Genomic DNA, 12,896 nt, shown 5'->3' on the forward strand with positions numbered 1-12,896 from the left:
ACATTTGCATGTTTCCATCCATTTTCAGGAGTTTAATTACATCTCAAAATACCAATATTATGAAAGCTTGTGTTCTAAAATTGACGACGTCTCGCCTATTATGACGTCATATTGTAATCACTGATTTAGTCAAGTCAGAATATCTATGTATTTCCTTAATACACCTGCGTGCTTTTCCTAACTTAATGTAACATGAAAATAATTTTCTTCGTACTCAAAACATTCGCTTTATTTTTTTATAACTCGCTCTCTAAACATTTTTTACAGGCAATTGTAATCGACTATTGTCATCGGAAATGAATAACGATTCGAAACATCATAATTGAGGAACAGGATAATGCACTTTATAATGGATCTACAAAATATCACTCGTAAGAGTAATTCATTGAGAGTTTAAAGAGAATGTATAAGAATTATGTGTCTATATTCTATTTTCCTATATCAGTTGTGTGGAACATAACGTGAGTTTCTTTATTTTATATCTATTTCATATATATACTATAAAGCTAACACAGTTTTTGTTCATTTTTCTCTGTCTATTTCTTTTTAGATCGCCACCATGTTTGGTAGGGGAACGTTTTAATGAAAAGAGAAACAGCTGCGTTGGTAAGACGCCAGTTGTATACTTTCCTTACTGAATAAACCTTTATTACTTGATATGTTTTTTAGTTTCCAGTTTAAAAAAAAAAAATATTGTAAGCATACCAATAATGAACAAAACAAATCACTTCAAAGAACATGTGAATTATTTTATATTAACTTTATTTAATTTTAATTTTGCGGCACAATTTGAGAGAACAAATCATCAATAAGTAGCAACTTCTTGCCTATGTCTCGCAACATGTACTTTCCTGATATATTAGTGTGCTATTTAAGGTGTGAACTGGATAAACATAATCCCTCACATTAGAATCTTTCTTTCTAATTCAAGATCAAACTTCAACAACTATATAATTTTTTTTCTAATGATATGCATTGAATGAAAGAGAAACTGTTATCATGCATAATGTTTTAAATGACATCTCATATTTCGAAAAATGAAACATTTTGAATGGAACTTTAAATGTTAATTTCAAATTAAAAAAAAGAACGGTATTGAGGCAATAATAATAATTGCAAGTTTGTATAGAAACATGTTTTTTTTATATAGTTATACACTCAGTCAAGATTTCTTGCATGACCGTTACTTTTTTCTTAGAATGTGAGCTGGGATATTTTGGTATTCAGTGTAATATTCCATGTGTTTATCCTGGATACGGAAAGTACTGCCAGCTTAACTGTGATTGCGAAAAGAGTGAATGCAACATCATAAGTGGATGTATAAAAACAACAACAGGACATGGTATGTTCTACATAGTTACCAGGAATGAAATGCATATATATAGTTCACTTTTAAAATTAGAATGTTTTTCAGCAAATGTTTAGAAAGATTCATAGTGATTATAAAGAAAAAGAACATCAGATAAAGAAACATCAAATGTACAAGAACCAGTTTGACTTTTATTATAGAAACAAGCAAAGAGACAGAATCTGAGTGGTTTACAACTCCCACAAAGAAGGGCATATATTGGACTTTTAATACTTCTATACAAAGTGACACCTCCAAGAGTATTTCATCACCTACCGATGTAACAGATGATGAAGAAACATCATTCTCTACGAAGTATCTTTTACTAATTCCAATAATAGTTTCTATTTTTGTATTCTTCCTGTTCATCATGCGAATGTGTTTGAAAAGACAATTTAAGTATTCTGCAGAAAATCATAACCAATATGCTCATTATGAGGAAATAAGGCATATCAATCCATCAGATATTACTGTTACATAAAAAAATGATTGTTTTAATGCTATGTTGCAACCACTATTGAAAAAACGTTCACTATTGAAATAATTATTTTAATAGTGGTTGAGAGAGCACTTCAAAACCAAACACAGGTTGTAACCACTATTGAAATACTTGGTAAATATTGTTCATCTTTGCCACTGATTTTAAAGAAAAGGATCATAGATACACATAATTGTAGAAATTAGAATATCTACATTAAAAAGATGACTGACATCTATGTGCACAACTTTTTGATGAAAATATGGTTATTTTAATAAAAAAAAATATACAATAGAGATAAATTCTCGCATATACATGGGCTTGCCTACACTACAAATATGTGTGGTAAATCCAACGCCTACTCTCAAACATTAAAATCAAAACTTACAGAGAAATTAGTATAAGCATTACATGTATTATAAACAGTGAGTGTTATTTCAATAGTGGTCACACATATAAAACCCCTATAAAAATAATGACTACTATTGAAATCATTATTTCATTAGTGATCGTTACATTGTATATAGTGGTTCAATAGTGGTTGCATTAATACTACCGATATTGAAATATCTACTATTGAAATAATCCTTTCAATAGTGAACGTTATTTCAATAATGGTTGCAACCTGTGTTTAGTTTTGAAATGCAAATGCAACCAATAGTGGTTGCAGCCTGGTTAGGTTTTGACATGCATTCAAATCCTCTATTGAAATCATTGTTTCAATAGTGAACGTTATTTCAATAATGGTTAAAACCTGAGTTTGGTTTTGAAATGAACTTTCAACCACTATTGAAATATTATTTCAATAGTGAACGTTATTTTAATAGTGGTTACAACCTGTGTTTGGTTTTGAAATGAACTCTCATCCATTATTGAAATAATTATTTCAATAGTGAACGTTATTTCAATAGTGGTTGCAACAATGCTATCTTGAAAGGATTTTGTTTTGTACACATATTTTAATAATTTGTATTATGTATACTATTATTTTAAATGATGAATGAATAAATGTTTTCATACACTAGGGGTGAAGTGTTAAAATCTTGTATGGGGTTCTTTACCTTTTTACTTCTTCAATGAGACAGAATCCATCTTCAAACAAAAGAATTAAGAGGAGGATTTGCAACCAAAAAAAACGTGGTACACATATACTTGAAAAAAAAAAAAAACAACAAAACAAATATCAATAATTGAGAAGAAGACGATAATGAAGATTATAATAATTATAAAGAAAAATAGTTTTTTTTTAGGAAAAAAGTTTATATGAAGACTTTATTCTGAAAAATTCTACGAATCATAGAAAAATTCTAAATTTCACGTCATATATTATGGGAAAATTGTAGTTTAAGCATTGCATTGTTTTCTTCTTGTCCACTAAGACCACTGCCTGAAAAATACAAAAATAATTATAATGAGAAATAAGAAGTAAAGCTTAAAGATAACTTCCTTTGTTAAGAAAGGTTCAGACATTACGGAATAACTATATACACAAGCATTTTCAATAGGATCTACAAATAAAGTCATACCCCTCTCTATATTATAATTAATATCAAATTGATTCTGAGGTAACTTTCAAGAAATAAACATTTGTTAAGTATAAAACATGTAGTATTTATAAAAAATGTTGACTTCATTTACAATTCAAACATATACAGACAGATGAAATTTATTCAAGAATGTTGAAAAGAAATATGTAAGATATTATCACGAAAACAGTACAATGATAAAAAAAATGTTCATATGTAAAATGCTTTATAATGTCATTGAAATAAAATGACAGTATGGTGTTTCATTAATACCGAGTAAAATTTAATATTTTTTCCAAAAAATGAACTGTACCTACTCATTATACAACTTGTTTTACCTTCATTTTCTTTGCCTGATTTTCTCTGATGGAAAAAAAATGCTGCCGTGATAATCAATATTATTGTCACAACAGAACTAATTGCAATTGCAGCAATTGTAGGTCTGGTCAAAACGGTGTTTTCTTGAAGTCCAGAATGTCTATAAAAAGAAAAAGATCATTCACGATGATAAATGCTTTTGCATAAGAAGGAACATTGCTCCTTATTTCATATCATTCAGTACCGCATCTCACAATAACTAATTACTACCTCTCTTTTTCATTCATTACTCCTGTAACTTTCCTCTGTACCAGGTCATAACACCCTTTGTCTGCGAAATTATAGTTTTGCTTTAAATAACTTAAACTAAATAGCTTAAAATATATCCTTTATAATAGAATCAAAATGAAAGAATACGTTTTAGCTTGTGTCACAGAAGTATCAGAAACATTATATTCAGCATTTATATATGAAACTAATACAAATTAAAAATGATACATTCATCACAGTGACTATATAAAATTATTTACTAACAAAGGTATGATTCTGATGACAAATATCTTGCAGGACAGGGGTTAGTCAACGAAGTACAGGGAGCGTTGAAGTTGTCTTGGATTCGTTCTCCTCGAATGTTGAATTCTGCACAAAATCCTATAAAACGAACATAATATTCTAAAACCATTTTTTTTTATTATTTTGGTTTTTAATTAAAAAAGATATTTTATTAGCAACATAAAAAATGAGAACACATTGCTAATACGTATATAGGGATATGTTCTTAATTAGAATTTTATATGTTTTATGTCATGATTATTTAACAGATCTTTTATAAATTGTACAGTTTATTTGACCACAGTATAAATGTATAAAATCATACTTGAGGAAAGATTATTCATTTACCGTTTGAATATCCTTTTACTTTAATTAAGGTTAAGATATGTTAACTAAGCACATTGGATTTCTATCCAGCATTGCATTCCCCACCCCCTCCCCCAACACTCACACATGAAAAGGATAAAACTCTGTCAAATAACTGAATGGTGACTTGAAAGGTCTGAATAGTAATGCTTTGTCATTTAACCCCCTTTTGGTAAACTTTCTGTCACCTTCAGTTAATTGACTATCAGAGTTTCATCTCGTAAAAAGAGATAGCTACCCATGCAGTACCAAGTAGGGGAACAAACTTCCATAGTTGCATTTATCCAAGAATTCACTACACAGTGGTATTGAAAATCTTCTTTTCTCACACAGTTTTGTTTCATGTTAGAACAATTTTTCTTGGTTGCAGCTGTCTCCCAATCTGCCTTATTCATTGGGCAATGGGGCACATATTTAATAGTCGTTGTGGCCATTGGGCAATTACGTCCAGCCACCTTTCTCAAAAAACAAAACTAAAATAAATTTTCTGCTTCGTTTTATTAAAAAAATTTAAAAATCTGCAGTGTAACACATATATGAAAAGTAAATATTGTCATGACATTTTTGTAAGGAAATTTTTAAATACTGTGAACAGATAAATTGTTCACATTTTATAGTATCGTAAGGTAACGTAAGGTGTACATGTGGTGTATCAAAAAAAAAAAAAAAAAAAAAAAAAAAAAAAAATAATGTTGTTCTCCATCTTATTTTTTCTAGTGGATACCACAAGTTTGTTATATATTTTTTTATATTCCATATTTTGAATTTTAACATCTGATGATGTCAAATATATAAATACATTTTGTGCGTTAAGAACCGAGTTCACTTAGGGCCTTTTTGGCCCTGTGAATTTTTGAAAAATCAAAACTGCTCAGTTTTAGTTGCAAATATGTTTAATTTTACCTGGAGACTGACTGCATATTAATTAAAGTTGACGTAATTTTCTCTTTAGTCAGTGTATTCTGACGTCATGAATTGGTCATTTTGCTCAAATCCTGACATTTCCTTCAAAATTACCAAAAAAAATTTATTTTGCATAACCCCCAACCTCTGATCTAAAATGTTTAATGATATAATGAAAGAACTGTTTCTGAAGATTCTTATTCATTTTTTTGAAAGGGGGGGGGGGGGTCGCGGAGTGGGCTTTTATTTTAATTATTACCTGTAAATGCTCAAATTCATCAATTTTCTTCAAAATTCAAGAATATTGCTAAATTCACAAAGTCTATTTTGCAATACCTGAACTCTCAAAAGAATTTTTTTATACAAAATGAAAACACTAAGTCATTCCTATTTATTGATGTTTAAAATGGAACATTCATCAGTTATTTATTTGGTACGTATAAGGACAGGGCCATTTTATGGAGTTAGTGAACCTAGATCTTGAAACAAATTTTCAAATGATATTAATAAAAAATGAAATACCAGATTCGAAATTCGGAAAACTTTTTGTTCTTAAAAAAGAAAAACTTTGATATAATTTGAAGATATTGAACAGTAATCAAGTTCAAAAGTCCTTAAAAATAATACACATTAAGAGCACAGGCATTTGGGGGCCCCCAAATTTTTCCATTTTTTTTTTATCTTTTTAAATTTGGGATCGACACGCCTTCCCATTTTTTGTATTCTGATATGCACTATAATTTATAAATAATGTATCCAATTTGTCTCTGTTAGCTTTTAATCAGATATAACGTTTTTGACTGATACACAAAAGGAGAGTCAGTCTAAATCGATATATTTATAAACAGCTTATAGAGACAAATATATATGTGTGTAAAGGGTTGCATTATCTATAACATGTAGCATATTAGAATACGAAAATAGGAAAAAATTGTGTCGATTCTAAAAAGAAATGTAAGGGTGCAGCACCCAAATTCCTGTGATTGGGAACAGAGCAAACAATGATCTCTAGAAACAGCAGAGGTGAATTGGAGGTGTAGGCGCCCCATGTTGACAGTCACAACCTCCGTGTGTTCCTTTTCAAACGCTATTCGACGCGGCTCAATATTAATAGCTGATTTATCCAAAGAAAACGGGAGCATTAAAAAAGGAGGAAAGTGGGGGGGGGGGGGGGGCTGGATATAATAAAAACGAGATTAAAAAGTTGATTCAAAGAATATGTCATAATTTGTTACTGAAAAACATATTTCTGTATTCAGGATCAGCTGATCCATCAAAAATTTCAGAATTAAGGACAGGTGATACAAACAAACTTTTATCAAAAATCTTGAAAATAACAACTTAAATCATGTTTATATAAGTACAATGAATAAGTTTAACCACAAAGATTTTTATTTTTCATTCAAAGTTTTCAATAATTGGATTTTAAGTGACAAAATTACAACAACAAATAGGTATGTACAAAGAATCGCATGAATTTGTTTCAGCTATAAAAATTGCTCGTTTGGTGAGGCTACCATTCAAAATATTAAAATTCCACTTAAATGAAAGTTTTTTCTAGGAATTTTCAATTGATAATTGATATTTAATGAAAGCAGATAATTATTCCTTTAAAATTGTTAAGAATTCCATGTTTATTTGAAAAATGAAAATCTTCAAAAAAAAAAAAAAAAAAAAAAAAAAAAAAAAAGAATACAATGTCATAAATTACATATGAAAAAAAAATACAGAGATTAAGCTGTTATAATTATGATGGTATAATGATACAAAATCATCAACAATATATTTTTAAAAATACCAAAATCTTATATTTGTTAACGTATTAAGCCTATAAAAACAATTTAGGTAAATTTTTTGACATACCTTTACGTTTTTCAATTGATGAACAACAATAAAGACAATGGTTTTCATAAGAAACCTTAAAATTTGTGGTTGTGGTCTTCTTTGAACCATCAGTACTGTCTATTCTAAAAAAAAAAAAAAAAAAAAAAAACACGTGTCGGTTGAAATTTCTACATGAAACATAAAACACACAAAAATTAAATAAAGAAATCAATTAAATTATGGCAGCTATAAATAACGTTTTAGGTTTAGTACATACCGTCTAAGATAAATTTTGCTTTGTTGTAAAACTCTAGATCTGTTTAGACAAGCCTTTGTTAGTGTTTCTTAGTAATACTGACTCGTCATCATATTTTGAAAAAAAAAAAAAGTCATTTCCTGCTTCGTCATCAAGTAGAGGCAATATTCAATAGACTAAAGCATTATGGGTAGGCAACACATGATATTAAAAAAAAACTGGATGAAGTTATTTCAACAATTTAATCGTCTTATAAAAATCATATCTTTTACCATTGTCTTTTTGAATAATTATTGTTATGCTCAATTATAGATGGAAATTTACGTATGTAATATTGTAATTTGTAGCCTCATTTTGATTTTATCATTAATTTTTTTTTTTTTTTTTTTTTTTTTTTTTTTTTTTTTTTGTAGAAAATTACATGTACATACGTGATGTACAGCTGAATGCTCATGTACTGAATAATTATTGTTTTTAATAAATGATCGTATTAACAAAACAAGGAACCAAATGTCTCTTCTAAGGATTCTGTATATTTCCTGTTTTAATGACTATATTTAGTATGACCTTTCACCCAAAATACATTCCGTTGTCATCCTGTTACATGTAGGTGATTTCCATAAATCTAAGTGATTTCCATACAAGTAATCAATGTCTAAATACAAATTTCAGATTTTTTATTATTGTTTATTGAAAATTCATTAGAAGGAAAATAAACTTACTTGAAAACAACCATATTGATAGTTTTGCTCTGCACAATCATCTGTTTATGCGCATGCCCTGCCTTTAAATTTAGCAATGATCAATATTTTCACTGTTCATCAATATAAATAGATATTGATTTGTAATTACTTAGAGTTGTACACATTCAGATATTTTTCAGCATTTCCAATTTCCTTTAAGGTAACTGTTAGCAATTACTGTGTGTTAATTTGTCAAATAATTTACACTATAATATAATACAATGTATTAAAAAAAATCTTAAGACGCTATAGTATCTCCTCTTTATAGTTATCTATGAAATATTCCTCTGGAGGAATATACAATGTTTACCTGACAAATGTTTTCATTTTCCCTCTTTTATTTCAGATTCATCTCATTTTTAATCCAGATGCTGAGTTAACTTTAGGTCAACTGTTGTTTCTGCTGTTAGGTTACGCATTACTAAACAGATAGGATATGTCGCTCGTTTTCATTCTTCAAAAAGTAAACAAGATGATTTTTTTGTGCAATGACTCGATTTTTTGTGTTATTTGAAAAATAAATAATACAATCAATTAAAAAAATTAGGGATACTTGAAGCAAGTCATTTGGCATCATAAGTACGGTGAAAAAGGCATTTAAAAATGTATAGGGAGTGTTGAATATTATATCAAATGTTTAAAGTTTACAGCCAAGTGACCTACTTAAATGTGAGCTCTTCAATGTTAAATGTATCAACACCGCTATGAGCGTGGCAACGGGAGATTACAGAGTTGTGAAATTTTACCAAGGCTTACTTTCTTATCCTTCTTGATAAAATTGAAAGGATTGTACATTTTATCAAATTGAATGTAAAACTTTCTTTGTTTATAAGCATGAAAATTAAATCTAGATATACACAGGCAAAAGTGGCTTACATAAATTTTATATGAAATTCACATGAATTTCATGTGAATTCTTTGCATGAGAAAGAGACGGAAAACAAGAGATGTGAAATTTATGTGAAAACTTCAAGCCATTTTGACATAACTTTCGTATGAATTTTACATGAAGAGCATATCGCATAAATATCGTGCAAAGAAAACTTAACATGAAAGTTCTAAAAGAAATTATGTGAATATCATACAAACTTATTCACTTGATATTCGCATGAAAAAAAAATTATATAACTTTTACATGATTTTCACATAATTTTCAAACAAAAAGATAATCACATGAATATCATGTTAGCCCCTTTTTTCCTGTGTATATTTTTTGCACCTTTACTCCCCCCCCCCCCCCCCCATCCCATCTCCCTTAAAAAATACAGAGTATCTTATCTTAATTCTTTCTTGTAAGAGTAATAATTTCAATTTCCTTCCTTTAAGACATTAAAGAAAAACAACTTTATTTTGCAAGCATCTAATTTATAATTGTAAATTTTATTCTTCGAGTGCCAGCTGCCACTATTCTGACTTTTGTAATTCTTTTATAATCTTACAATCATTTTGTTTCTTATAATTAAAACTTTAATTTGTAAAAATCGATTCCGTCTGCGGGTTCAACAAATGGTCAAACGGGAATAAATCAGTGCTTTCTCATTTACACTACGGCAACCAAAATGCAAAATTCAATGAATAAATTTAACGTCAAATGATTGATTGATTTATTGATATTGTTTAACGCCGAGTCGGCTATATTTCAGCCATATATAGGCGGTAACGTCAAATGATAAAGTTGCAAAGGTTATTGATATAATTCTAAGGGTTTTTCTCCCCCCCCCAAAAGGGTGACAAAGTTTTTGAAAAGTGGGGATTCATCAATTGGTGTCGACAAAGCATAAGCCAGGGATTCTCTGTGCTAAGATTCGATACTAAATGAAAAAGATTGATTGATTGTATGTTGTTTTACGTCCCATTCGAGAATTTTTCACTCATATAGAGACGTCACCATATACCGGTGAAGGGCTTCAAAATTCGACCTTTACTTGGCACTCAGGGCCATTGAGCAGTGAGGGATCTTTATCGTGCCAACGTCTGCCGTGACACGGGGCATCGGTTTTTAAGGTCTCATCCGAAGGACCCGCAACTTTCACTTCAAAGCGCAGAGCGCGTGGCGAAGGAACAGTTGCTACCCATTTTTTATTGACTTAGGTCAGTCGCGGCCGATCGAGATTCGAACTCACGACCTCCTGATCACGAAGAAATGAAAATGATAATTTTCAACAACAAGAAGTGGTTTTTATATTTTATAATGTTATCTTTTGTCCTGTTTCAAACATTTGTTAATATCTGCTAGCTATACATGTGTAGGTAAGGCTTCTAAAAAAATAACAAAACTAAAGGACATCCGTTTCAGCCGGGAAATTATTCAACAGGTCCTTATTTTTTTTTAAAGTCTAAATTTACTGTTAATAAAGAAATCTCAATGATTATACATTTTTTTAAAAAAAAAAAAAAAGACTTATCAAAATCTTTAATGAAAAACTTCAATGATATTTCTTGACAATTCCTTTCTTTTATATCATAATTGTCTAAAAGTCCCAACTTTAAGACAGTTATCAGAAAGCTACGTTTTAGGACACATTGTAGTGAAATAAGGACATAAAATATTATTGATTTTCCAAGAAAAAAAGGAGTAGCTATAAAAGTTGAAACAAGAAATATTATGTATGAACTCTGTAAGTTGAAGCTAGCCTGTCAGCAATAGTATAATAGTCACATAAGTACATGTAGACTATGCAGAATTTATAGTAGTTCAATTGCTTTATCATCATCTTTATTTATGGGAGTTTTTGAAACACCCTTAGATGTAGAAGCATTGTTTCTGTAAATAATACGAATATGAATAAATTAGAACTACTATATATGCGAATATTTACTGACATATGAAGGACCGGGAAATACAAAAAGTAAACGTACGTACGAAATACCCTTATGACATGAGAAGAAATTAATAAAAACAAGCTAATTCAGAGAATTTGTGTCTCCCGCTTAGGGAAAAAAGAAGAGCATGCGCAGTTCGGGGGGGGGGGGTGTCACACTGCCCCCCTGTATTTGTAGAATTATTAAATGTATACATGTATATTGAAGCAAATTAAAAAAAAAATGCCAATATGGATATAAAGATTTGATTTCTTATTCTTTAATATGTGTATAGAAGATTCTTTTTAATATACAGAATATTTATCACACTGAAATAATGATTTTATGAGTTTGTACACGCCAGACATCATAACTTTTTCATTTCACATGTTCAATAGTATCATTATGTAATTCACAAAAAAAAAAAAAAAAAAAAAAAAAAAAAAAAAAAAAAAAACCGAAAAAACATTTAAAAAAAAAGAAAAATAGAAACGATTGGGGATTGAACCCGGGACTCTCGCTTGCTAAGCGAGCAACATACCCCTAGACCACGGAGGCACTTGAATATACAGCAAATTAAAGGCAAACACTAGGTCACACACAAAAGTCATATGTCGTAATGTCGTAAGAGTTATGCTTCTTTGACTATGTAACAAGAAGTTGATCTACTCATTTCCATAATATGACTCATACTGAGTTAAGTCTGATTAAATGCAAACATTAGGTCACATATAATGTTTATATTCACGTTCGATATTGTCAAAATTTTACACATTACATATTGTCTAATTTAGCCTTTACTAAACAGTTCTAATGGATGTAATTAGAATATAAAGTCGGCCGACAACCTGCATTATACGTAATAACTCTCCACATGCCCCTGTGCTAAAAATAGTGCCAAGCGACTTTTAATACAATAAATAATTAAAAAAAAAAAAAAAAAAAAAACAAAGCAAAAAAAAAAAAAAAAAAAAAAACGGGACGGGACACTGTGAGAGGGGCGAGAGTTGCCATGGGGAGTTATGGTATAAAATTTCTTTGCAAAAGCTCAAAAGCTTTTTGAGATATCGCCCGGAAACGAAAGTGTAACACACAGACGGAATTTGTGAATTTACGACCTTGAACTTTGTCCTTTTGACCTCAAAATCAATAGAGGTCTTCCTTAGGCCACAGGGAGTTGTTATGTAAAATTTCATTGCAAAAGCTTAAAGAATTCGAGAGATATCGCGCGAAAACAAAAGTGTTACAACAGACAGAATTTATGAATTTATGACCTTTGACCTTTTGACCTCAAAATTAATAGGGTTCTTCTTTAGTCCATAGGGAGTTGCTATGCAAAATTTCATTGCGAAAGCTCAAAGGGTTCTCGAGATATCGCGCGGAAACGAAAGTGTTACAGACAGAGAGAAATACAGAAGGACGGACGGACGGACGGACAGACAGACGGACCCAAATTAATATCCCTCACTTTTAGTGAAAGCGGGGGACAAAACCACTTTCAGTGAAAGCGGGGGACAAAAAAATATGAACTGAGTATAAATGCCTAATTGACATATTATGTCAATATAGATACATGTTATATGACTTTGTTTTCATTCTGAAAAGGATGAATATGGACAACAATGATCAACTGCAAAAACAAATCTGCATACACTTTAATTGTGTTACTATAGAAGACCCCCGTGTCATCAGGTGCCTAGAAGGAGTCACTAAGCATTCCCTCTTGGCAGACCACACCCGCCGTTAGCCCTATCAGGTCGAAGGAACATCCCGTAATGAA

The 12,896-nt window shown here is 30.2% G+C and overlaps 2 protein-coding genes across 2 annotated transcripts; one reads left to right on the forward strand and one right to left on the reverse strand.

Annotated features, from left to right (window-relative positions):
- Window positions 1-390: 390 nt before the first annotated feature.
- Window positions 391-1,854, forward strand: LOC133177314 (uncharacterized). Its single transcript, XM_061312371.1, has 4 exons — window positions 391-461; window positions 551-606; window positions 1,199-1,342; window positions 1,510-1,854. The coding sequence occupies exons 1-4, from the start codon at window positions 403-405 to the stop codon at window positions 1,827-1,829; spliced, it is 579 nt and encodes a 192-aa protein (XP_061168355.1). The 5' UTR covers window positions 391-402; the 3' UTR covers window positions 1,830-1,854.
- A 1,168-nt stretch (window positions 1,855-3,022) lies between these two features.
- Window positions 3,023-7,469, reverse strand: LOC133177297 (uncharacterized). The gene is made up of 5 exons (XM_061312355.1): window positions 7,355-7,469; window positions 4,827-5,043; window positions 4,205-4,321; window positions 3,691-3,830; window positions 3,023-3,213 (listed from the first exon to the last, which is right to left on the reverse strand). The coding sequence occupies exons 1-4, from the start codon at window positions 7,442-7,444 to the stop codon at window positions 3,799-3,801; spliced, it is 456 nt and encodes a 151-aa protein (XP_061168339.1). The 5' UTR covers window positions 7,445-7,469; the 3' UTR covers window positions 3,023-3,213; window positions 3,691-3,798.
- Between the last annotated feature and the right edge of the window lie 5,427 nt (window positions 7,470-12,896).

Source organism: Saccostrea echinata, unplaced genomic scaffold (genome assembly GCF_033153115.1).
Source record: "Saccostrea echinata isolate AGI-Se365-2 ecotype Australia unplaced genomic scaffold, CSIRO_AGI_Sech_v1 ptg000117l, whole genome shotgun sequence".
Classification (NCBI taxonomy): Eukaryota; Metazoa; Mollusca; class Bivalvia; order Ostreida; family Ostreidae; genus Saccostrea; species Saccostrea echinata.

Excerpts from the sequence above, each read along its gene's own strand:
- LOC133177297 (XM_061312355.1), bottom strand. The coding sequence starts at position 7,444 with ATGGTTCAAAGAAGACCACAACCACAAATTTTAAGGTTTCTTATGAAA. Across the intron at positions 5,044-7,354 it reads ATCAATTGAAAAACGTAAAG|GTGGCTGGACGTAATTGCCC; the intron begins GTATGTCAAAAA and ends TTTTTGAGAAAG. Across the intron at positions 3,831-4,204 it reads GTCATCAGAATCATACCTTT|ACATTCTGGACTTCAAGAAA; the intron begins GTTAGTAAATAA and ends TTCTTTTTATAG.
- LOC133177314 (XM_061312371.1), top strand. The coding sequence starts at position 403 with ATGTATAAGAATTATGTGTCTATATTCTATTTTCCTATATCAGTTGTG. Across the intron at positions 462-550 it reads TCAGTTGTGTGGAACATAAC|ATCGCCACCATGTTTGGTAG; the intron begins GTGAGTTTCTTT and ends ATTTCTTTTTAG. Across the intron at positions 1,343-1,509 it reads AAAAACAACAACAGGACATG|AAACAAGCAAAGAGACAGAA; the intron begins GTATGTTCTACA and ends CTTTTATTATAG.